Source organism: Xiphias gladius, chromosome 11 (genome assembly GCF_016859285.1).
Source record: "Xiphias gladius isolate SHS-SW01 ecotype Sanya breed wild chromosome 11, ASM1685928v1, whole genome shotgun sequence".
Lineage (NCBI taxonomy): Eukaryota > Metazoa > Chordata > Actinopteri > Istiophoriformes > Xiphiidae > Xiphias > Xiphias gladius.
In genome coordinates, this window is record NC_053410.1 from 3,682,132 (window position 1) to 3,709,265 (window position 27,134).

At 42.6% G+C, this 27,134-nt stretch overlaps 1 protein-coding gene across 1 annotated transcript in view; it reads left to right on the forward strand.

Moving 5' to 3' along the window:
• Positions 1-27,134, forward strand: part of LOC120796097 (pro-neuregulin-3, membrane-bound isoform) — a 334,227-nt gene that overhangs the window by 278,264 nt on the left and 28,829 nt on the right. The window contains exon 4 of the mRNA XM_040138459.1: positions 20,063-20,086. Coding sequence (XP_039994393.1) covers positions 20,063-20,086 — 24 coding nt within the window. The remainder of the gene's footprint in view (positions 1-20,062; positions 20,087-27,134) is intronic.

Sequence of the window (27,134 nt, forward strand, 5' to 3'; positions counted from 1 at the left end):
CAACAAAGGCTTTTCATTGTTATCCTTACATACACTGTGTCAAACCTTTTCATTTCGGAAGAAACTTGAGTTCAAACTGCTTTTGTTGTCGAGGCATCTTTTGTTGTTCAGACGGGGAGATGGCTGATTGGCACCACCCATTCTGAGGAACTTGCACAAGAAAATACAGTACTCAGGAACTTAAGTGGACTAGACTCTAAATATATACCAATTAGCTACAACATTAAAACCGGTAACTGGTTTTAATGCTGTGGCTGATCGTTGTATTCACTTTGAATGGTGTGTCCTCGCTCCTCTGCTCTACCTCGACCTCCTCCTTTACTATTTTCATAATACACATAGCTCTTCCGCAATCACTTGTCTTGGCCAAACTGAAAACGATATTTGACGCTCCTGAATCGAAGGCCCAGGGAGCTGAGACAGTGTAGTTTTACGACGCTGTAAGGCCGAGTCCGAATCAGCATATTCTTATCTACAGCACATGGATCATATCACACCCCATAGACGCAGCGAGAGAGATTTAGAGATTTAAATCTGAAGACAAATTTAATTCACACTATCTTTATGAGATTTGATTTCATGCTCGGCAGGTTTGTGTGCACCGCAGATGATAAAATTGCAGTAATCATGCAAGTCCAATTTCTCCGAGAATACAACCCTGTATTTCACGTTGTATTGCATGTTTCAATCCATAAGATATAAAGGAAGCATAAAATTTGCAATTGCTTTAAGCTTCATGCTCTTTTCAACTGTTGAGTCAAGGGCAATGCAAGTCACCTTGGATGGTCACAATAATGCTCTACTAAGCCTGTGATCGATGTTGTTTATTCACAAATGTACAAATAGTTTCACATTTCCACAGCATCTCGATGAAGTTCACAACAAAATATTATTTAGATGCTTACATGGACTGGAGGCGGCATTAATTAAATTTCCTTGAGCAAAGCAGCTAAACCTACAAGGTCCACGTGTGTCCAGGGGTGCCCAGGGGTGGTGCTCTCTAGCTCATGCTGACCGTCAGATAATTTGGAAATCAATAAAGTATCACACACAAATCAGTTCGTGTAGTTATATCTGTCATCAGGAAAGTCATGATAATACAGGCTCAGATACATTATGCGGGTGTTAGGGAACACACTGCAAACTAGATGAGCAAAGTGAAACACAAGCTCGGAAATTTGATATCAAGCATAGATATAGACTGGGATCGGACATGAACATGAACGCTGGTGCAGTCTAAGGCAATCCACGGAGCTCAGATTTAACTGAGGACGTGGGACTGCTCTGACACTTGGTTTAATGGAGACTTAAGTCCCTTAAGACTTGACTTGAGTCAAGAATTGGTTAGGTTTACGGAGGTCATGTACAGTGAGAAAAGGGGAAACAAACAGCCATTGCCTATGTCCACACCAGATGCTTTGCTGCTCCATCGACCGACCCACACCTCCCTCCTAAGTGGTTCCAATGGAGGTTGTTGTCAGGTCAGCATAAACATAGTATGTCTATTTGACAGTCTCCAAACACACTGTTGAAAGGGAAATGTTAAAATGCTTGAAATCTGCCTATTAAGACACGACTTGAACTTGTCTCAGATAACTTTTAGACTTGACTTGACTTGACTCAGAACAGCTTTGGCCATCCAATTAAAAAAAAAAACAAAAAAAAACTGAGGCTGAATTTAGTTGTGGCACTGCATTGCATGATCCTTTTAACTGTTCTGATGCTTTTAATGTGTTTTTGACATGACATTGATTGTACAGTGTTTTCAATATTGTGTCACCACCTGTACATTCGTTAAAGGCCCAGTGTTTAGGAATTAGTGGCATCTATCAGTGGGGCGCCGTGGAAGACGACCCGCTCCCTATGCAGATGTGAAAGTCTCATTCTAAGCTAACGATAACACAACAATTCTTAGTTCCAGGTGATTATACAGTAATGAAAACATAACTATGAGTAATATATTCCATTTCTGCCAAGTGATCCCCGAAAATCCTACACACTGGTCCTTTAAAGCCCCTCTGTGTACAACTGTGTGTATAGCATCTTTCAAATTCTTCTGATGGCAGAAATTTGTTTGTAGAAAAAATATGACAATCGTGCTGAAGATTGGTCCAAATTTTACTTTGAGATCCGCAGCTTGCAGAGGGGTATCTGCTGTTCGTGCTTTGTCTTTTTTCTTTTTTCTTTTTTTTTTTTTGTTAACTGCTAAGTATCGCAAAAGTCAGACATTTTAAAAATCTGACACGTAGCGCCTTTATATATAAGGACTGGATGAAAGAAAGACATTTGTCATACCGTCCAGATCAGTAACTATCAGTAACTGTGGTTGCAGACATACTGTAAGTTACATTTAACCACTGGTTTTTCTTGTAATTGACATGAAATTATTTAGAAAGCTGTGCAGTTAGTAGCTACAGAGCTCATATAGAATGTCCTTGGTTTAGTTTTCTCACAATTCTGCACAATTCTTTGGATGGATGTTTGTTTGTGTGCGCCCACGTGTGTGTATGTGTGTGTGTGTGTGTGTGTGTGTGTGTGTGTGTGTGTGTGTGTGTGTGTGTGTGTGTGTGTGTGCGTGCATGGTTGTGTCTCCATCCTGACATTCCCACACAGTGCTGGGAAGGGAAAAGCGGCGTCTCAGGGGACAACTTGTTGAATTCACACCATCCGAAAGACGAGGACGAAGAGAGCTGGCTTCACGCTCAGAAGTACTTGACGGTTCTGGCATCAGCTCTGGTATCAGCCCTCCTCCTTACACTGACTAATTGTGGCAAGGCAAATCCAACCCACCAGGATATGGATAAAGAACTGTCAAGTGTGCGTGCTCGGTGCTTTACGATACCAAAGCCAGAGAGGGCCTGAATTAGTCTGGCTCTTAAGATGTGAAAGATGTGAATTTCTTTATTGCCGAACAATCACCAGGAGGAGTTTGAATGCAGCCTTTGAATCCTGGATCAAGATTTTGTATTTTGTGTTTTATAATAATAGAAATAATAATGCTTGCTCCAGAGGCACAGACTTCTTTGAGTTTAATTGGCATGTGTCCAGGGTGAAGGAAACGGCAACATTCACATCTAGACTACCCATTAAAACAACAAAAGAAGCCTCTCTTTGACAGCAGATCTCTTTGAAACCAGATGAAAAGAATCCATCTCACACATTAATAATGTTCACCACATCCTCGCTCACTAGAGATTGTGTATTTGTTTGCGCTTGCATGCAAGACGCTATACAGGATTACAATTAGTAACATAATCCACGAGCTGCTGTTATATTGTTGTAAATCAAGCAGTATTTACAAAGTGGTTGCAAGTGTAAATTTTAATAAAGACGCAGAGCAAATTCACCCTGCACCTTCATGTGTAAAAACCAGGCACTCAGAGTCAAATGTGAATGTAGGAGGTACGAAGTTTGCTGATTAGGGTGATTTCTCTCAATTAATGTCACAGCAAAATGAGTTATACTTCATTCATTTTGTTTTAAGAATGAAAACTGTTGTGAATAATTCACAAGGGAAATTATGAATGTTTATTGACAAATCTAGCGGTCTGAGTTTCCTGCGATTTAGTTATTGAAAATTACAGAATCTGCATAACTCCACAATAGCGTGGCAGCAAAAATTAAGCAACTCCTATTTGCCAGAGTTTTATCTAATCGAGCGGACAGCGCAAGCACTAGCTTGAGTTAGCAGGTGAAATTTAACGAAAGCAGTTGCAGAACTTACAGATGTTTGGACGTGTCATAGCAGTTATCAGATGTTATCATCATGTTAGTTTCACCTGTGCTTTTCCTGCTGACACAAGTCAAAATGTCTGCTGTGAAACGGGACCATGGCGATATATACAAGATATCACACACTCAAACACAGGGGAACACATGAGGGGCTGCTGTAGCCCCTTGGTAGAGCCACACTCTTAAGTCTCCTCCGAGACTGAGGTCCTGCTGAGACACAACACAGCAGACACATGCATCCGCCCCAGAGGAAAGGTAGATGATCATTAGAAGGTAGAAAAAGGAAATGAAAGATGATATACTGCATACAGCAAAGAGTGAAGAAGAGAGAATCTGGAGCAGGGAAATGTCTTATTCTGGGCTCTGAGATGTCCTTGTGGGGTTCTCAGCGTTTTCTGTGTTGACTGCGAGGGCAGAGTGCCAGGGTCTGCAGTGAACAAAGCCTGTTCATAAGGCGTCAAAGTTTGCGGTTCTCAATGGCAAAAACACATTTTCAAGTTCTCTCTTTTTTCCCGGGCAGTTTGCACCCTTCTGGTCTCACGTACAGTATGTCCGCTCATGCCGAGACCTAGCGGGTACAGGATCACATTCTTCGCGTCTTTGGTTGCACTTGCCCGGTTGCATTTCTTCGGTGGTGAGACCGAGGGAGGGTAGGGGGGACAGTGTGGGTGAAATATTGCTAGATGGTGGCAGTAGATTCTCAGGAAAGCTCTGTCCTCAGCCTGAGCTTGCCAAGTGTCACACACTGTCTTATGGTGTTGCTTGCTGCCTGACAAACTGGCTCCCCTGCAGGCAGACAAGGTGACGTAGGGCTGTTGCTGGAGATTTCATATTCCCAACATATGCTTATCCATTTCATTTCCACTTTGAGGAGATTCAGTCTCCTGCACATGAAGAAAGAGTAGTTATCTTTGTGCGGGCATTCATTGGGCTGCACAAAAATGCTGAGAGAGACCGCAGGAATCAGCGTTGGTCTTTTTTGGAACACCTGACCTGTCCACATGCTAATTAAAGGCTCCCATTTCAGGGCTGAAAGTGGCAGTGTCATTTACACTCAGCCTCTCCAGGTTCCAGGATCACGGCAGGGTGTTGGCAGTGCGCTACCGATACCCTTCTCCCGTCAGCCACACATAGGCCGAGGTTAATGAGCTTGCCGGCGTGTCTCAATGGCCGGGCCGCCCCTGGCTCGCCTGCGTCTTGACCAGCGCTCAGTCTCCGCCCGGCCTGCCACAGTGACACAGAGCATTGGAGCACTCCGTCTGTTTAACTGCCTTCAGGAATCCCGGACGTATCACTGAACGGCATTATCGGGGGGCTGCTATTCCTGTGAGCTGCAGCTGGCGAAGGTGAAGGCTGGATTATGCGCTAACACGTGGTGCGCTGCCACATGTGGATTCCTGAGTGTTTTTCTGTCGTGGCTGTGACCATATCATTAGGCACAATGAGTTGAACTGTATGAACTGAATGTAGAGCACTAAAAGAACTGGATTTCTGTCGTGAGTCTGCAGGTTGATCAAAGTTAATCACATGCTCTGTGCTTTCTGTCTAGCATTAGCAGTCTCAGTGGTAGCTGATTCTCTCCTTCAGATTTCCCTCTGCCTACAACAACGGTATCAATTCTGCATTCATCTCTTTTTAAATGGACAAAAATACATTAAGCTACACTGTCCTCTAAAATTATACTCCTCCCTCGGCGGGTGAACCCAGTGGCAAACGTAAAATTGACTATTGCAGTGGAGCTTAATGGATACTGATTGCGGAGGCCAATTTACCTTCCGCCCGTCTATTGCTATGGACAGGGATAGCGGGCAATCAGAAAAGAGGAGAGAAGGGAGAGGGAGGGGGAAAGAGCGGAAATGCATATTGATTGCAGTAATTCATCCTGCGTGCACCCCTGTGACATGGCTTTCTAAAAATATTTACACAAGTGAATCGCAGGTGTTTTGGATTGATTATTAAAAGCAATAACTGTCATTTACTTTCCCACAGTATGGCACTGTTTTTTTTCTTATGCATTCTCCTGTTTTCCATTGAGCCTTTGATCAAGACTTTTGGGTGTGCCCACATACAGACCCTAATGGATCTGGAAGGTCCAATTTATCGTGAAGTATGGGTCTTGTCAGCCGGTGCTTAGCGAAGAATATGGCGGCGGGATGCAGATTATCCCGGAGCAGCGGCGGGCTGGTATGCTCTCTGCCTGCATCCACCTTCCAGTCACAGGTCATTAATAACTAGGCAGGGGCGGCAGACGGGGCCAAACAGTTCTCCTGAACTAGTCTTAAAGGTACCGTTACCAGAACTGGCCTGCGTTCAGCCCCCAAAAAAAGGGCAGGATGTCACCTTCCAATGTAGGCAATAAGTAGGATTTAGCAGAGCGATCACAAACTGTAAATAATATGTGAGAGAGATGCGGCACTTTGGTCTGGTAGTGTCGTATAGTACGAAACAAGGTTATAGCACATCTTTCGAATGACCTGCGGGTCCGCCTGAGTCAGCTGGGGATAACACAGAAACCGGTAGCACATGCTTGAACGTGTTTGGCATGCAATCAGATGGCCGCGTGAGCGGAACAACGCCATTCCTTAAAGTCAGGCTACTTCAAAAAGGATGAGGTGTCTAACTCCACTTTTAACCTCTGCTGTAAAACCAGCACATTTATTGTAATTGTAGTCGATTGCCCAACTTTCAAGTTATGCATGTTATAATTCAAATTATTAGGCGGCCTCCATTCTTTTCAATATTAATCACAACAGGGCAAATGCACACACAGGAGCACATATGAAAAGAGGAAATTAATGTTAAGTGCATCAAACTCTGTTTCACTTTGATGCACTACATTAAACAGAACTCCACAACATGGTCATATCATCACAATTTGAGTCCACTGAAAGTCTTAGATCAATAGTATTGAAAGTTTTGTTGTTATTTCAGCTGCGTCTCGCTGCCCTGAGGGGCAACACAATGTGGAAAGCGAGAGTTTTCTCTAGATGCATTTCAAGTTTAGCTGCTGGGAGCATCTGGTTGTTGCCGCCTTGTGTCATTTTTTATGTATGTGTGTATTTTGTTTTCAGACATTTGATTCCGACAGACAGGTGTGCATGTGTGTGTGTGTGTGTGTGTGTGTGTGTGTGTGTGTGTGTGTGTGTGTGTGTGTGTGTGTGTGTGTGTGTGTGTGTGCGTAAATGTGTGAGCGCACAACTTTAGCGATTTAAGCAACCGTCTCATCTAATGCAAGCCCTCCGACTACCAGCCCGAGTGAGTTGAATGATTACGACAGCTTGTCACGAATACAGGTGGAAAATGTGCTAATGGCGCGCAGACCTCTGTGGTGGATTAGTTGGATGAGATAGTAGAAAAAAAAATCCCTTTAAATTGTTCTGTCCTAATGGCTTTCAAACCTAAAGCTTTACCAGTTTTCAGCTGAGGGTAGTGTCATTGTCCATAAATGTGAGGGCAGAACACGTGGTGGGAGTTTCAGTACATCTTTGCACAGATAGGAGAAGCATCCAGTGTCCAATGATTCAGACTCTCTCTTTCTTTCCATTATACACACAAACTCTATTTTATTGCTTCCCACAGCCTATTGATTCATATTTTCTCTCTGAATGTAATGACTCATCAATACCATGAATTATTACTTAATGCCCTTCATATTATTTAACGCAGAAATATCTCTATTGGCCTGAGAAGGCTTGAATTATGTATGTGAATAAAAGAATATTAAACCTCAAAATGATAATTCTGTTTATTAATGCAGCCTTTTATTGATTCTAATAAGTACAACTGAATCATCATTATACATTAATTTATACATACTTAACGCACTTACAATCTAGCGGTCACTTAAGGTTTAATGTGTCTTATTTCTTCTCTATTTCCAAGGCCGGAACTGGTAAGCAGTTGTCATTTTAATATAGATGTAAAACGGAGACATATAATTACTTGGGCAAAGCTTTATATATCACTTTTCCAAACTGTACTGTAAAGCACTGTAAAGCTATATTAGATCATATTATTCTATATGTTGAGGTGTGTTCAGTAGGTTTTTTTATCTGCTGTAGTACTTTGCTTCCCTTTCCTGTCCCTTCAACAAAACGCGCTGGCTCTCAGCAGCCCCTAAAGCGACAAAAAAAACAAAACCCAGGAAGAGAACGAATACATGAGTGTGTAAAGTATACGGCAAGACGACCCAGAAAGGCAGCCTTGGAACCGATGATCACCCGTCTGTACGAACACGTGGCTAGTCGTGGTCTGTTCTACTTCACAGCCCTTCAGTCATATATCCTCCCCTTTTTCCCTTTCTTTCTCTTCATAAGACTGAACTCGTCGCACTTTATATTTTTTTCACCCCCTCAGCTCAGCCTGAGTGAAGACTGGGTACCCAGGGTACATTAGGCTACGCTGCTTTGCTTTTGCTGAACCTAGATGTGGCTCTAGTCCAGGGCCTGTAGTCATTAAAGCTGCGAGAACAAGAGCACTGATCAAGGATCACTGCTCGGGTCGCGTGGCCATATTAAACTCCATCGCGCCGAGAGGAACACTGGTCCTTTATAGCTGATGATATAAAATAATTCCAGCTATCCCCAGATTACCTTTCTTTGCCCCTCTTTCGTGCACCATCTTCATGCTGGATTTGCTGACCCATAGAAAGAGGGATTTGACTGTCAGTATTAAAGACTGAAACCAAACAAACAACCCTGAGAAAGTTCAAGGTTGAGATCAAGGATAAACATACGATGTAAAGATTTTCTTATGATGCCATTATAAGATAATAGACTGCAGAGGGGAGAAGGGAGAGGGGTTGGTTCAGGTATCCGTGGTTCCATTGGTGAAAGTCCTGTTCGTTTTCGGCAGAGATAATGTCGAGCGACATGCCTCTGAGGCACTTGTGAGCCCTGTATGGACGTGAAACTCTCGACAGGAAACAGTGAGCTGTTGCCTGGGGAAATGCCTGGATCTGTGACCAAAAGTCAGTGCGCATACAAATTTAAAGAGAGAGGTCAACTGCAAATCCGAAAACACGCTGGCTGACTGCAGTGCCAGTTGCTAGGAGCAGGTAACACAAAGTTTGTAGATCAGAGAAATGTGTCCAGTCCAGATCTGGTCTGGACACAGACCTTTTTCTAACTTTAGGTGGAGAGGAGAATATACTCCTTAGACCTTCCACTCTCCATGTGAGCTGCCTGCCATGCACGAAGGACCAGCTCACATTAAAATGCTCAAGTTGAGAGTAGTGGAACTGGTTATTTATCGGGCATTCCAGCTTCATTCTGGGCTATGAAATAGAGGGAGGATGGACAGAATGAGGAAGTGGAAATGACAGTCTCAAACTGTCTGTGACTTAAGTACATGACACGTGCCCTGCCCCACTGAATCATGGGTTGCCCTTTTGTCTGTCTCCATCCGGCTCTCTTTCCGCTCTCTCCTCCACTTTCCTCTACCTCTCCGTCGGTCCCCCATGCCCTTCCGGCACTGCTTACTAAAACACCCGTCACTTTACCAGAACTACCCAAACTCTCTTTTTGTACAGTACTTCCTGCCTCTCTCTCTCTCTCTCTCCCTCGCTCTCATCCTCCTCACTCCCGCCTCCCTCTTCATTTCATTGCAGTTTACTCTCCCCTGCCTCCTCCTCTTTTACTCATCTTTGCAAGGCCTGTCAGTGATCCACCCTCTTGTGCTCTCTCCTGCCTCCCGGTTTCCAAAAGCCGCAGAGGCATTGGCGATTCCCACCGACCCTGCGCTGCTACATCTAAGGACCCCAGCTGCCTAGATTCCTTCTTTACATTTCTACAGTTGTCATCCAATCGGTCTTATTTATGTAAGGACGTAAATTATAATCTTATGTCTGGGTGGAAGACATTTTAAATGTACAAGTCATTTTCGGGTATGTTTTGTTACCATGATACATCATCATGGAACTCATTGAATACACATGAACGGCTGGTTTATTTAAGCTACTATTATTAGCTTTTCTATTCGGTTTTCACAGTTTCATAGGGAAAATTAGTGAATTTGAGTTCTCTTTGATGTAAAATGGTAACATTTTGTGATGTATATTAATGATGAACTACAGATTAATTGAGGAGCTGCAATTTACATGATGACTAACGGACATAAAAAATACTATCAAAATAGAATTAATCTCTTTGAGGATCATTTTCGCTACACTGGAAGCTGTTGAAACGAGAGCAAAGTCTGAATTTCCCCACGAAGACCCGTGATTACGGGAGCACATACCGCTCACAACTTTGAGTTTTGTTGCATTATGACAGAGCCGAAAACCTGCTCAGCAATCAAGAGTGGTGCAAGGAGAGGTCAGTTACGGATAGATACAGATACATTTCTTTTCTTAACAACTCGTTTGAACCTGACACCACAGAGGCTAAGGGGCCTTTGAGTCGAACTTTGGCTCTGCAGCCTCTTCGTTAATGTCACTCATTGCAGGCCCTGCCCACTGAGCCAGCGGACAGATCCTCAAGCTGGAATCAAGTTTGGTAGGAGAATTGTGTTTAACCATTTATGAACAGTAACCGGTAGATGTTGGTGTCGGAGTTGAGTAAAAAAAAAAATAAATAAATAAAATACAAAATTTGCTCTTTGCAGTGACTTACAACAGTCATACAGAAAGAAATCATATCTAGAAGAGGCATACAGATCAAATTCTTCTGTACCAACAGGACCAGAATGCAATGCATACACAATACATCCTGCTTTTAGAATAACGGACCCAGCGCGTGCTCCTGCTAAAGCTTAAAAAAACTCCCCTGCTTTAACCTCCCACCGCTGTAACCGGGGATGTTACTCCTTCCACCTACACCTTTCACCTGCAGCTGAATGCAACAAGCTCACGCCTGCTTTGCTGATATTTCTTTTTAAAGCCATTCTGGGCAGACATAAGGAAAAAGCACAATTTAAAGAAGAAGCAGAAGAGGCACGTTGAGGAAAAGTGGGCAAATCAAAAAGAGAAATCGCCTCAATTCACTAAACTCCAAGAACATGGTGAACATCACAAAGTGATGATGCGTAACAGTAAAAGATGAAAACATAAAAAGGGCACGAGGTGTTACAGACTGAAAAAGGTCAATAGAAAGTCCTCAGCGTGCGTATGTAGGGTTTGGCCTAGGGGCCAGAGAAGAAGAAGTGCTCGCTGTGACGCGACCCCGATGGCGATTGACAGCTCCCCCTAGGCGTTCCCACGGCGACTAAGAAGTTGTCACTGACCATTGACTGCATTTCTTTATTTTTCCCCTTGTTTAACGGCGAAGATGATAAACAGCAGGCTGAACAGACTGGACCAATTACTCAACTCTACTACTAATAGTGAATCCCATTTAAATCCAAATGTTAAAACTCTGGAATAGGTTTTAGCAGCTTTCAAAAACAGTCATATTAATGAATATACTTCATTTCACTTCAAGGCTCCCAAAAAAACACCACTAATGTAAAATGTGTCCTTTTGTGGTGGAAATGATTTTTCTACCCAATAACTCCAAACAAAAGAGGAGTCAGTTAAAAGTAGTCTTGTGTGGTTGGACCTCTTTGTCTCATCTCGAGTCACTTTGCTTTAATGCCGTGCAGCGAGCAGGATGGGAGGGAGGTTACTGTCAAATGGAGGTGAAGACTGCATTTTCTTCAGCCAAACACAGAAAAACCCGGGCCGGTGAATTACTGTGGGCGCGCATGTGCTGATTTTCCTAATGGACTGTACACACACCTGGCTCCTAGTGAATGAATGGGCATAATATGAAAATGTGGGTAGTTAAGACTGTAATGAAAGGTGAATTGAAATTAGAATTTAAAAAACTTTTAATTTTACTGTATGTACAAAAGCTTGATGAACTGTGAATTTAAAATTTAAAAGCGTTGGCTTTTAAAAAAAACTCTACTTTGGCTGCCGACACAAGGCTGAATTCCTCCTTTTTGTTTGGTTTATTTTGGTTTTAACTTAGTTTTGTGAATGTAAGTGGGATTTCAAGGGGTGTGTGCGAAGCATGCGCATCTGTCCTGTGAGCGGCGAGTGTGACGGTAAAAAGGGGGCACAGAATTGTACGGTTGACACTGGATCTGTGAGGCTCGAGCTACGGTTACATCTCAATCTCAATATAGTAATGAAGCAGAATTAAAGGGACCGACTGTGAGGGAGAGGAGGACAGAGAGGTTGAAGGTGAGGCATTTCATAAAGCGCACCACACAGTGAAACCCGCAACTGAGAGATTTTCTCATGGGATCATAGGATCTTTTAAATGAATCCGGAGGCCAATGTTTGTTTGTTTGTTTTGTTTTGTTTTTTTGGGTTGATACTTCCACTAGGAGCCGCCAGAGTCGCACATTTCCACGTCCTGAAGACGGGGGATTTAAATCAGTAGATTCACTTTACGAGAGCAGCGGAGAATCTAATCTGCTTACCCAAACCTGTGCATTATAAACACGATGATGTCTTGCCAACGCTGCTCAAAATTGTTTTCCTAATGAGATCAGCTCCTTCCTAAACCTGGCATGTATAACTTTCTTCGTATCTTACATAAAGTTTTTTTTTTTTTTTGTATTCTCGAAGCTGATTGTTTTTCTCCACTTGGAGGCAGAGGAACTCAACAGCAAGCTGACAAACACCCAACCACGAAAGATTATTTCGCTCAAAGCTTGCTGTGGCAAAAATCTATCTGAACAACGGCCTATTTATAAAGCTGGTTAACATGGAGATGCGTTGTGACTCATTCGAGGTCATGTCTCTGCCCACTGCATTGATGTTAAGTCCGATATTTGTTTTCTTTTTAGCTCCTCCTTTTTGAAATACATCTGGCCTTTCAGCTGCTACGCTCCACATTCTTTATCTGCTAGTTGCCAACATTTTCTACCTGCCGCTCGGTGCCGGGCAGGTTGCCTACAGCGGATCTTTCTGAACTCGTCAGCCGAAAGCGGCTAGCCGCCGCCGCTGGAAACGAGGCGGAGGAAGGCGCCGAAACTGAGCTGTACGCTAAACGTGTCACAAAACCAAACCAATCAACCAAAAGACACCGAAAAGCCTTGTAGAACTGCAGCGCTGGTTGTAAATTTTCCATTTCACATTACAATAAATCAGTCGAATCATCCTTGATATGAAAAAGTTGGTTAGTGGAGCTTAAAAGCTTTTTTTTTTTTCCCCCCCTTCTCTCTCTCCGCAAGTTCCGCTACGCTGCTTTATGAAAATTACTCCAGAGTCTGTCAGTACTGTTCTTGCTCACTCCTGTAGTGTTTACTTTGAGTGGGTTTTAGGTAGTAAAGTAAGCCATAAGTACAGTAAATCATCCTCTCCAGGCCTTTTGTTTGTAGCACTCTGATTTATGGATGCAGAGCCGACAGCTCAGATGAAAGACTTTCTCTCAGGTCAGAAGATACAGATACCGTGTTGCTGTAGCAACGGCTGCAGGCAAAAACAAAAAAAACCAAAAAAAAAAGAGAGAGAGAGATAGAAGGGAGAGAAAGCAAATGGTGAAATGGTGAAAGAGGTCAGTGAAAGATGACATTAGAATTCAACAGTGACTGGCATTCAGCAAATAGATTGTTTGGGGATTTTTAAACAAATATTTCTGCTGTGCACACACAGCCATTAATCTGCCAGACTGAAGCATGTTACACCATGATCCTCTCAGCGTAAGACATTCGTCAGCGTCAGTCATGTGACCTGAAAAAAATACGGGAGAGAAATCTGAAAGAGATCTAATCCTATTTTGGGCTGAATCTTATTATATTCTTAGCTGCTGACACTGGTATGTTTCCCAGGTTTTTTTTTTTTTTTTTCCCCTTTGGAAAACGGTCTGAAATAACATTTGTAAAAGAATAAAGGGTAGATTTAAGTTTATTATATGCAGGGTCCAAACCTCGAGGCAGCGGTTATTGCAGCTTTGTCAGCATCCTGAGATAAATATGTTTCATATATGTTGTTATGCTTTCTTACCACATAAAAAGTAGCTTTATTGGAAATGTCAGATTCCATTAATATTACTATTTTGACTACTAAACACAAATACTGCTAGTTCCAATAATAATAATGAAAAAGTGCTTCCTGTTACATTTTTATTTACTCCACTGCATAAAGACAAGCTATGATCCCACCTGCAAAATCTAGTAAACAAGAAGAAATTGTATAACACACAGCAAGAGAGAGCCAGAGTGAGAAAAACCCAGACTCTCTGTTGCATCACACGATTGTGTGACTTCTCCATATTGAATTTCATCAAGGCTGAACAGTGGACGACGTAGTGCCATCATTTAGTTTCCCTCCGCCCCTTCAGCGCCGCCATCTGTCAAGATATCAATTTATTTCCCGCTCTCCGAAGAGGGCCAGGCGCTAATTGGAAATAGCATGTAGCGTATTCTCTGTTCTGCGCACAGGGAGAGCGAAGCTATCAGTCAGTCAGAGATGTGAGCATGATGCCGTCACTCCCTCGTGCCCATCTGCAGAATAATTCTTTTATTTATTTATCTGACAGAAGGAAGTAAAAAGAGGAAGATTATGTGTGTTTGTTTGTTTTCTGCGGCGAACTTGGAGACACAAAAAAAACAACATTATCTGAGAATTTCTGTAGGACAAACATCATATTAGATGCAGCGCGCAAAGAGTGAACTGAAGCGGAATCGGTTAGATGCCTGATAAATAAGCAGAGAGAAGCCTTGCAGACTGAACGCAACCGAAATGTAGCGTGAACACCAAACTTACGATGACAAAAGGATTTTTTTTTTTTTTTTATGGTCAATTCAAAACCGGATTTTTAAAAAATCCCGGTATAGTGTAGGACAGCAATGAGTAAACCCAGCTATAAAAATGCTGCGTGGAAAACTAAAATAATTCAGATGAGATACCTGCACATTTGACAAAGAGACAGGACTTTCACACGGGAAACAAACAGCGGTTTCTTCCCGTGTGACACCAATAGTCAATGTTGTTTCTTCTATCCGTGACCGTTCCGCAACCTCAGCCACGTTTATTATCTTAACCATGACAACGGTGGTCCTCTAAACCTCAACAGTGTGCTCATTTCAACCCAAACCAAGTTGTTTTTGCGCCTAACCCTAACCAAACCATGACTGCAACCTTAGCCGCTTGTTCACTACTGTTGCCATGACGACGAAGGTCCAGTACACTCGGACGGGTCGTATCCAAGGGTGGGGACAAGCGGCCTGCTCGGTCATTCGGGCTGGTGGACTTGATGCCGTATTGGCGCTTGTAAGTACGACTCAAAAAACAGAAATTACAGTAACTAAAAGAATATGAGGTCAGGCACTAAGGCTTTTGCGGCACACTACATGTAATTAATCATGCTGAAGGAACATAATTAGCAACGGAGGCCGACATTTTCCCCACTGATGGGTCAGATGTGGATTCGTTCTAGGTAGTCCCACAGATACCAGCCTCATTCTGTCAATTAAAATTGCATAATCAATTGTGTTGCTGACTGTGGTTCAGTCAGATGGCATTAGTGCTTTGAGTCTGAATCATCAGAAGATGATTAGTAACCCTGAAAACTTTCAGTGCTGTTACTGCTTTGATGCAATATGGTTACATTTTTTTTTTGTTTATTTATTTATTAATTTATTTTGTTATACAGCAGCAAGGCTGCGTCCATGGCCACAGCTTTTACAAGAGACAAATAGACCCTCAGCTGGCTCTGCACCATGTCCATGTTTCAGTCAGGCATGAAAGACACTGTTTGCATACATCCATTTTTAGTGTAGGGGAATTTCTAGTCCTTTCCTCAGGGTTAGAACTGAATAGCTTCACCAACTGTCTGGATTTTACCAGATTAACCATGTAATTTAGATAAATCCCGAATTGAACTAAATTAAACTAAACATATAGCACCTGAGGTCTTCCACGAAGTCTTATACTTCATTATGTTATGTCATCACCGTTAATTTCATAATCATGTATTCATGGCAAAATATGATGAATACAGTCGCCCTCTCAAATGAGTGCAGTCTGTAAATCAACAGGGGATTTGCCGTTTTCGAAGTCAGCTAATCTGTCTTCCACTGTGAGGCTCACTCCAGAGGTGGAAGGAGGAAGGAAGCGCAGGCGCACATGGGCTCGCACAGAAACGCGCACGCCCATCTCCAGCCCATCCTCATCCCCACGGGTGGGTACATAGGGGGGGCAACACGCTACAGACTCCCCGCCACCCACACCGGCTCCGGCTTCGGGCTGCAGACACACACACAAACTGTGGGGTTGTATGAACTTTCGTAGAAAATGCTACATCGCTTTGCTTATTGTTTTTCATGCGACCTCCCGCATGGTGTGCGTGTGGCTTCTTTCCCAAGTAGATTGCAAATTAAAAGGACTAGCAGTTTTTAAGGACGTTTCGATGGGCTTTACAGTCCATTTACGTTTGGTTCAGTGTCCAAAAACAGCAGAAACATACAGTCATTTTACCAGCACTGGCCTGGAATTCTTGACATGACCGTACTCTCATTTTATTGGCACATTCAGCCGTTATAAAATATCATCTTTCATGGCTAATTAAGGGCAGGCAAAGGCTTTTGTTGTATTTAAATAGAAAAGAAACCTGAAAATCAGCGGTGCAACAAAACTGAGCACATTCACTCAGGAACCGTACGACGTTAGAGTACTGACTATTTCCTATGACCTATAGTGATCTTAAAAAATTGGATGCATAATGGATTGAACTGGCCAACATTATTTAAAGCAGATGAGATTAGCCTCACCTCCTCCAGCTAAATCCTTACATCGCTGCTTGTACTGTATGTTAATGCATCAGCAGTGATAATCCTAAAACTAAGATTTACAAAACTTTACCTTTGGAAAAATAGTCTTCCTCCGCTCTGTGTGTCAGTGTCATGTATATTCCCGGCATATATTGCAGCTCTTGATTGCAGCTACTTTGTGACGATGTTTACACTGAGTGAAATATTCGAATGCGAGACTCCATGCTTTTATGACTGCACCGTTCCGTTCTAGACGACTCGTGCATCATTTTAAACTCATTTCCCCCTAATTCATCCTGACGTATTTAGTATCTTTGGAAACTTTCTCCCGTGCATTTTAGCATAAAGTTTTGTGGCTTAGGCTTCTGAATGCAAGACTCATATTTGTCTGTTTTTATACCGTACTTGTGGTTAGGTAAAGAGTCTGAAGACGTCTTCCACCTCTGCTCAAAGTGAGAGGAAATGTCTGCGCCGTGAATCTGGAATTGAGCCCCGGTTGTCAGAGGCAAATGCTAATGCCTGTCTTTCACTTCAGCGTCTTTACTGCCCTTTTCTCCACCATTTTCTGAGTCAGAAGTCTACTTTCCTCTTTTTGTGCCCCTCCCTTTTGGGATGGAAAACAATATCCTTTTTGTGAAAATGTAACTCCCCGTTTTCTGGAAAGTTACCAGCCCGTTTTGGATTCAGATCTGGGCTCTTCAGTGTACTGTGTTGGCCATCCAGTGATTCCAGGAGCATATTTAACATATGACACTTCGTGGGCGCCTCCATCCAAAGTGGTTTACAGTAGCAATAGTGCATACATCTTGAGTATGGGTGGCCCCAATGGGAATGGAAGCTGACAGTGCTGGTGCTGATATATGCTCTACCCACCACACTACACAGAAAATGAAATCCCTAACCTTGGCAGCTTTAGTGCTAGGCTCTACTCATTGAGCTCCATGGGAAATTGAGTTTCTAACGCTGGCAGTAGCAGCGCTCATAGCTCTACCCAAAGGGCTGCCAAACTGCAGAGTTTCATAGGACAGAAATGAATAAAGATAAAGGACAGTCATTGTATTAAAAAAAAACAACAACAACAAAAAAACACTCGAGCTTCAATTCCTTCTCTTATGGTGGCAGATGCACGACGCATTTCACAAATGTGACTTTAGAAATTAACTCAAAATTCCTACATTATTTGAAATCAACATTTTTTATAATTATGCAAGTTCATTCCCTCTTTGGAGCATTACCATAAATTCATATTCTTACGAATAAATAACAGCGAGGTTACAATTAGACCTAATATTTTAGGTTTAGCTTTAAAATTTGAGTTTCAAATTTTGGGGGAAAAAATAATAAAATAATCTCTACTCAAGGTCGGTTTACAAGCTTCTTCCTGAGCTTTCAATTACACCTCATGGGAAAAAATTATTTTAGGTTTTGGGGCATCGTTTGGTGACTATAATTTATGCTGTGGTTGAGTTGAATCTTGTGTTTTAAGTTTTAAATGCAGTATTTCTTTTCATATAAATACGTACAAAGTCCTCATTACTCAGACTGTGTTTTTTCTGTTTCGTGGTATTTTTTTGGAAATGAAGTTTTCAGTCCTGCTAAATGTCTTTCTTGAAATTCTGCTCTTCTGATCTTGTTGGTTTGCTTTAAGAACTGTTGCATTCGTCTTGTTAAATTATTTTTGAGAGATGTTATGATTTGAAAGTGCCAATCCTTACACGTAACTCACCCAAAAGCTGCACCTGCACGTGCTGCTTACCTCGTCCAGGGTATCTGGCATCCTTATAAATATACAGCAGCGTGGGCCTTCTTTGAGGCCGGCGGTCAAACTGTGTATGGTCGGCGGTTGGCAAATATTTGGCAAAACCCAAATCTAGATTGTTCCCGAGGCTGTCGTTGGAGAGCGTCGTTTATCTCGCTCATCTCCTCCTGTCCCACATCACAGGCATTTTTGAAGGGAGAAATCAAGGATGCAGTGGAAGTGGAGCGAGGTCTCTGGGTCATTGGTAAAGTGAAAAATGATCCGCTTACATCCGTGCTAACATTGCCTGATAAGATTGGGGGCAGATTGGACAGAGCTTTTCGCATTAAAAAGACCAGCTCGCCCACTCTAAGATGTAGGGCAGGGCCACTCAGGAGATAAAGCCACTGTCAGTGTGGTAAAAGCCAACGGTGACAGCACAGACAGCAGCACTTCCTCTAGATTATTTTCTAACAGTCGGTGAGGGGGACTTTTCCAGTCCTGTGCAGCCCCGGGGAGCTCCTCTAATCCGGGCCACTGTAGCAATGATCATGATGTGAAATCACAGCTCTTCATAGCTGAACTTTAATTAAACTACTTGTTTGTTTGTTTTCCCAGTAATGCCCGACGCTGACGATGAAACAATGATAAGAAATTTCACTCATCCATTTGTTTCGAAGGCACAAGCTCACAAAATGCCACATGGCCTACAACCATGACGAACAGAGACAGATCCAAACCATGTCCACCCTCAAAGTTCCGAATTCTTGCATTTATGGTTTTGTTAATGGACCTGCACTAGACTGAACTACATTACAATACCAGGGTCAGTTCCACATGTGCTAGATGTTTCTTTTAACAGCAAGAAACCGGGCAGCTAGTCTCTACCCCCTCTGTACTGGATGCCGGGCTGGAAAATTGCTCCAAAAATGTAACTGTGTTTTCAGTGTCAAGATGCAGAACATGTACGGAACCCACATAACCCCAGCCCTCTTGTTTCCCCCTGATATGTTCTACACAGCGGAATGCGCACAAGCTCTCACATTGATGCTGCTCAGACATCAAGGATACACGTGTCGTTTGTTCAGCTTTTTGTCCGTGTGGTTCGGTGTGTGTGTTTATCTGAGTGCGTGCGTGTACTCGTACACCTCTGTGTTTGTCAGCACTAACTTGAGTCCAACAGTGGTATAGAAATGCAATGCTAAATCAGTGGCGTGCTCTTTTTAAGTACTGTAATTCTCTCTAACATTGCATTGTTAGGTATTAAGCTCATTATTATTATTTTTATTATTATTATCTATCTCAGCTAATGTGATTCACCGGGAGGGTGGGTGTGGTTTGACCGGCTTTGAATGACAGTAGCCTATAGACACGAGCAAACAGACGTCAGCTGGCATCAGATTTTGATTGAGATGTCGCCAACTCGGGATTTTCGCGTGGGAGCGCGTGACGTCGACCTGTTGAAATCCCCCACGTGAAACGGCGTCTCCGTGGCGAGGAGCTGACTGAGACACAGGAAAGTCGCCCGGGGGCTTTAAGTGTGGGTTTAGGTCAAGGTAAGAATTGGGTTAGAGAATGCATTAGTATCACTGAGGTTCCTCACAAGCACAGCATAGCAAATGTGTGTCTGTGTGCGTGCTTGCGTGTGGGTGTGTGGGTGTGTGTCATTTCTTGTAACATTAATAGCATGTGCCTTCTGACTCCATGTGACAACGGATAAAGCACCGATACAGCAGCTTACATGAGAGAACAACTAGTCAGTGATGATCCGGCAACGCGCCGTGACACAATGCTAACGCAGGCTTTTCTTAATAATAACTTTATTTTCTCTCCCTCTCTCTCTCTCTCTCTTTTCCCTCTCCCTCCCCTCCCCGCCGCCTGAAACAACAGATCACTTGGGCATCGAGTTTATGGGTAAGGAAGCTTTTCTTGTCTTGCATCTGAGTCATGAGTCACGACTGCAAACATCACCGGGCTTCATGCTGGCTTCAACATTGTGCTGTGTGATTGCGCACATATAGTACATCCATCATTCGTGACACCCATTAAATAGCACACGTGGACGGGCCTAATCCCACATGGCATCATCATATCATTTGAAATGGAAACAGCAAAGCTGTGGTGAATACAAGTGGCATCTATATGAATGTACATTCACATATTCGCAACCATCAACCCATTTCTATGCACATAATTTACAGTATTTCTTGTGAGTATTAGATATTGTGTGTAGCTCTCTACTCTCTCCACACATGTGTATTTATAGATCTTTGCTTTCTGCACCATCTCTATCTTTATGCTTTCTTTCTTCCTCTTGCTCTCCCTCTCTTTTCTTTCTCTCGCAATTGCTTATGAAGTGTCCCCTCAGAATACCAATGTGCTGCAGTCTCCTTGGAAACACTGCGAACAGAGAGCCAGGCAGGGTACAGTGAGGGAGTTTTTATGATGTTGGCACTGTCTCCGAATGCACTCCTCATTAGTGCGTATGTATGTGTGTACATGCATGGCACATGTTCAAAAGTGTGTTCCCGAAGCCCTTAGTTTCTACTTATGTGAGTTAGATGAGATTCTTTCCAACGGTTGTGTGTCGGATGTTTGTGCGTTTCCCATGCACATGCCTGCGAGGCTGTGCTGGGTGGACGCCAGCGCTTCCTCCTCGTTGTTGCCAAGCTCCTCTCTCCTGTTTTTGGCTCTCCTCGTAGGCTCTGTGTCGGGTATCACAGTTGAGGAGCACTAGTTAACGACATGGAAGCTTGTTGTTAACCAGAGCCCCTCACTCTCTTCTGTTGGTATAATTTGGGTCCTTTCCACACGGACAGGTTGGAAAAGCCATGGATCATCTAACAAAATGGCCTTCCCCTGGTTTGACATTACTGCTGGTACATTATCAGAGTAAAATTTCACAGGAAAAGCAGCGCCGTGCTTCTATTTCTTTCGCACCACCGCAGCATTTGCAGTCAAACGAATAAAAGCTTTTATCGGGAAACTTGCTGAGACTGTGCAAACTTGGCAGTGACAGATGATCTTTTCCACCGAGCTGTCTCGCAGGTTTTCTCATTTTTATTCAGTGAGAGGTTTTATGCCTCTGCAACATTGTTCAGGCTGCCACCTTTTCTTTGCCTCGCTAACGTCTCTAGTCCTGCCAATGTCTTCCCCAGCATTGTGTCAAGCAGTGCACAGATACAGATAAGCACCTCCCACACCCAACCCCCGGTTTGTCAATGTCTGTGGCTTTGGAAGCTTATTCTCCCGAGTAAAGAAAGTATAAGAATCACATACCGATCCACTAAAACTCCTAGATTGGAGATTTTTGTTATTAATACAATAAAGTAAGTATATGCTGTACAAAGTGGGCTACTTGTGAAAAAATACGCACCTATAATCTTGGCTCAAATAAAGATCAGTAGTGTGGGGTTTGAACATCTTGAGTTGTTCGGGCTTCCAAATTCTTTTCGTAGCACCTGATAACATATCCTTACTGGGAGGAACTTTGTCATCCACAGGCCGATTTAATTTAAGTCAGAGTAACTTAAGTCGGTGAGCCGACCATTCTCAGCAAAATGTTGCGCAGTTAGTTTTAGCTCAACTGTCAGAGGATCAAAGCGGCAACAAGGATTCTGCGTGGATAGATAATCCCCCTTTTAATGAACGTATACAGTGGGGTCCAGAAGTCTGAGACCACTTGCAACCCTATGACGGTGTCAACAAAAACTGAACATTGTAGGCATCGGAAAAAAACAGTTGCATTGGATGGCATTTAGACCATACAGGTTTACCTAATACTGTGTGTAGATACCGAGACATGCTGTATGTGCACACACTACTTTGACATTGGGTTTAATCAAAATAGTCAAGTCTAATCTCATGGTAGTTTCAGCAGACAACCCATAGCCCTGTGCATAATTTATAGAGAATGAGCTGCCCCCCTCCAACTGAGTCCGTTTCTGAGATTAAAATTAGAAGAGAAGTGTCCACCCAGGATATCACCCACCCAAGGCTTCATTATACAGAGAATCTATTCAAAAATTCTTAGATCCTGACTTCCTCTTTATACATGTTTTATATTGCTTGGCAATAGGGGGAGAAAGTTTCACTGTAACTAGTCAGTCAGTCATGTGCGCATCAATATTTCCTTTCCATCAGAGATCACTGAGCTCTGACTGGAAGATGTTCCACCTGGTTGTAAATCAATGTTGGAGCAAAGCGTTACAGGCAGCGAGGATAGGATGGATTTTAAGTCATGTTGATTTTCAATTTCCATCCAGGCGGTTTAAGGTGTGTTTGTGCCGAAAGAAGTCAGTTCGACGGTAGTCATAGGAGTTAGTGACGTTTACGTAATTCAGTTGTCTTTTTACAAGTGGAGGCGTGGTTAAAAAAAAACAAAAAAAGCAAAAACAAATCAGCTTTACTTTGACAGCTCAGGTGCTGAAATGCAGCATCACTGCAAAAATATTAGGCCTTTACTGCATATAGACGTAATACAGAGTTAGGGGCAGCAATCCCACTGGTGTCTACCCAAAGATCACTTTTCAGTTAAAAACCTAAAGATTTTCTGTGATTGAGTTTTGAGTTCCTCTAGGTACAGCTTTGTTCTTTTAAAATAAACCGGCATTGTTGCCGCCAGAAACGTAAAAGACAGTACTTTCTGTGCACGCAGGTGTAGAACAACAAGTGTATGACAGTAGAACTACCTGTCAGGATCTAGAGAACTTGTACACAAATGTTGGTGAATTTTTAACAGGCGTAAGGAGAGTTTATCATTTTTTATTTGTCTGTGAAGATCCTCAGTCATCCAGGTCATGGTTATCCAAGAAGGGGTTTAATGGAGGGCAACTGGACTTGGTTGTAGATACTTAAAGACATTTCACGTTGAGAGGTGAAAGTCTGGTTGCTCTCAATTAAACCCTTCTTGGATAATTTGTTTTACAGTTTTTGATACAATGAGAAATTAATTTTGTAAGATTAACCTCATAAATTTCACTTGGTTGCTTTGTATAAAAAAAAAGATTCTTGGGTCTTTATTGTTATGAAGATAGCTTTGCAAGCCAAAGCAGGGACAACAGATTTTAGTTTCGATTACCTCAGATGGACCGGAAACCTGTCGGAGATTCGAGAGGTTAAAAGGTCTGAGGTGTGATATGGACAAACTGTATTTTAAAATCAAACTGATCCCCACACTGGAAGCTAGTAAAGGCAAGCCAGCACAGGGGCGATGTGGTCTCTCTTGTTGGTGCCACTGAGAAACAGAGCAGAAGCACTGTGGACAAGCTGCCGGTAGGACACAGAAGACGTGCTAATACCAATATATAACAAATTACAGTAGTCTCAGAAGGAAATGAAGATTTGGATAACCTCTTCTGGACCATGGGGCAAGGAAACTATTAAAAAAAAAAAAGAAGAAAGAAAGAAAATTACCAGCAAAAACAATAGCCCCAGTCACCTGAATATATTCAGTATGTAAATGGGCAAATAAAGCCATCCGTATAATAGCGGGAAGGACCGTGACCAGTCAAGAGGGCATGCTTACTCTAGCACGGCAGACCTGCATAAATAAAGGTTTTATCCACCCTCAGCAGTCTGCGCTCGACATGAAAAGTCTAATGCTCAGGGCTGTGAGGCGGTCACTGGAGAATCCCGTCCCTCTGATCTCTCTTCACACTTGTTATGTCATTCCTCTCATTCATACCTTACTGTCAATCTTAGCTGCTCTTGGCACAGATCGGGAGATTTTATATACAGAGCATAGCTAGTATTGGTCTCCACACTTGGAGTCCACACCGGTTCACGAAAGCCCGGTCGGGGCATTTTCAAATCCAGGTGTGGCACAGTTTGACCTATGGTGTATGGTGTTGCACTTAGGAGTAATGAGCCGCTTGTTGCGGGGTGGTAAACAGTAACAAAGTCTGCTGACAGTGTGGACTTCACTTAATCATTACTGCCCACGACAGCTGACTCCAGCCAACCTCACACTGACAGTAAAATATACCAGAAAAAAAAATCTTAAACTCACTGTTGTGTAAGTACAGTACAAGTGCAGGTAGGCACACGAGATATGATACAATAGATGAAAAAGGAAAGCTTGATCAAAAAAAAAAAAAATCAATTTTATAAGATGAACATGATGGGGTATCGAGTACTTTGGAGTAATGTGATTTAGTAAATAAAACCAAATAGCAAAGTAGTCCTGCATCAAGTGAGTGTAAATCAGTATACACAACCAGATACCAGATCAATCCAGATGGAAAAAAATATGAATATGACACAAGTCCTGAAACTGGTTTTTATTTTGTTTAAACCCCTTCTGTCGCTCGGTGGCCCCACAGGACAGTGAGGAGGGTATGTGAGGGCTACAGGGTGCTAATGGAGAATTTGTCAAGCAAGCTTATTTATGCATTATGGCATCGTGTGCTGCCTTTGCGTTGTGGTAGACTTCAACATAGTAATTGCTGGATGACTGATGCATTGTGGATAAAATGTTCAGTTCTTAAGCTCTGCTGGAAATGAACATCACAAATGAAAAACCTTAATGACGCCATCTGAAGTTGCAGGAAACATGTATTTTAAACATGGTATCTGACTCAGTGTTTGTATCTGGGGATTTTATTTGATCTGTCTGGAGGCTGCAAATCTTAACAGATCTTATTGATCTGAAATTATGCTTAGCTGTGATCAAGGGTCAAACTATCTGTGGCACATATCTAAGTTAGATAGTTTATCTGTGAAGCAGTCAGCCAAGTCTGACCTTTTATTTAGTCCTTCACCTTCATCCATCCACATTCTGCCACTACGTCAACCTTGAGCCAATTCCACTGTGCTGCCACTAATCATTCGACTGTACAGCCCTCAAAATAGAGGGCACTGTTTAATTCATAATTTTACAATTTCAACACAATTTAATAAACCTTAATCTAATATCTGCAACAGACCTTGACAGTGTCAGTGCCTGCCAGCAGTCTGACTCATCCATATGTCCAAAACATTAGATAGAAATCCTTGAATGACAAACCTGGCACTGCTTGTCACATATAATAAGGGTAAGATCTCACATATCCTAATATTGCCTGGATGGAATATGAAAAATCATTTCTGGCATTTATTAATGCACAAGAGATTTTTTTTTTTTTGGATGATTTTTGCAGAGCGCAACCCAGCATTATAATATGTATAACAATAAATGTCAGATTATGAGCCCACCAACATTTCAGGCTGATGGTTGAGATCACAAATTCTTTTCCAGTAGTCACCTCTTTAGCCACCTCTGTTTTAGGTCTGTGTGTCAGTGTCCGTGTCTGTTGGTGAGTCCTGTCTCTGTAGTAATAAATTACTATACAGCCTCCTTCTAAACATTTAAGCGTTGTGAAAATTGGATAGTGGTTTGAAGGGCCAATTCACCCAAGACTACAGAAACATGTATTCTCAATTTTCTCGAGAAGTCTCTAACCATGTAGATGCTCTAGGTAGAGAGTAGTTCCACGCCGTGAAGCGCATAGATTATACTGAATATCCTGGAGTTTTTTTCTATTCTCTGAGCAAACAAATCGCCATTCAATTCCACTGGTGGTGGTCGTTTTCTTCCAGGGAGAACAAATAAAACCAAAAAAAGTCTGTGAGATGGCAATTTACGTGAAATTTGGTTGGACTGACCCTTTAACGTTGTTTGACATATGGATGAATGTAACTCTTTTGTCAGAATTTGTGTCTTTTCTCTTGATCAGTGATATGTGATTTAGAGATACTCGAGGTTAGGCCGATGTGCTGTAACAGCACCTCAGCAAATGATATCGTTATGTGTTTGGGTATTATGTCAAGCAAAGTAAGTCATAAATAGCACCTTAAGGTGATGAAGTCTCTAAAGGCTTAGATCTTTATTGTATATAAGGCTGCTTCAAGGGTATTTCACCCCTTATTCCATCACCTATTGATTTCTCTTTCAGACCAACACACCAGTATGGAAACATGGCTGCCGCGAACACATTCTGAATTTATAAGATTACATACGTACAAAAAGGTCACAGCAACGCCGCTGTTACCACCTTTAGTGTAAAATATGAATAATTGTTTTCTGTAATGTAATGCAGGGCTCTGCAGGGCTCTGCAGGGCAGAATTGGAGGTTTGAAGTGGAAATAAATAGAAGATGTGACCACACAGCCTCACAGATGGAACATGAACATGCATTCCCTCTCTCGAGCCGTAAGCTTTATTCACATCAAGTGAGTGTGTCTCTGCATACGGGTAGGTGTGCCCAACCAAGGACGAGCGAGGTTGTAGCACAGCTGGACCTTACCATCATATTTCTGACCGGCCTCACAACAAGTAGGCTGCGTGCATATATAACATGTAAGTCTGACCGTGTGTGATATCCTAAATAAGTGTACATGTGCTTATTCATGTAATTATCCGATCAGACATGCACGTGGCAACAGTAAAAAAAAAAAAAGTCAGGTCAGGAGCTTCAACTAATGTTCACATCAATCATCAGAATGGGGAAAAATTCTGACCACGGCGTGATTGTTTGTGCTGGTTTGAGTATTTCTGAAACTGCTGAGCTCCTGGGATTTTCAACAGTCTCTAGAGTTTAGTCAGAATGGTGCCAAAAAGCAAAAAACATCCAGTGAGCAGCAATTCTGCAGACAGAAACACGTTTTTGATGAGAGCGGTCAGTAACTCAGATATCCCCTCTTTACAACTGTGGTGGGCAGAAAATCATTTAGAATGAACAACACGTCCAACCTTGAGTCGGGTGGGCTACGACAGCAGAAGACCACGTCGGGTTCCACTCCTGTCGGCGCAGAACAGAAGTCTGAGGCTGCAGTGGACACAGGCTCACAGGAACTGGACAGCTGAAGACTGGAAAAACGTAGCTTGGTCTGATGAATCTGGATTTCTGCTGAGGCAGAAGATGGTAGGGTCAGAATTTGGCTTCAGCAGCATGAATCCATGGACCCGACCTGCCTTGTGTCA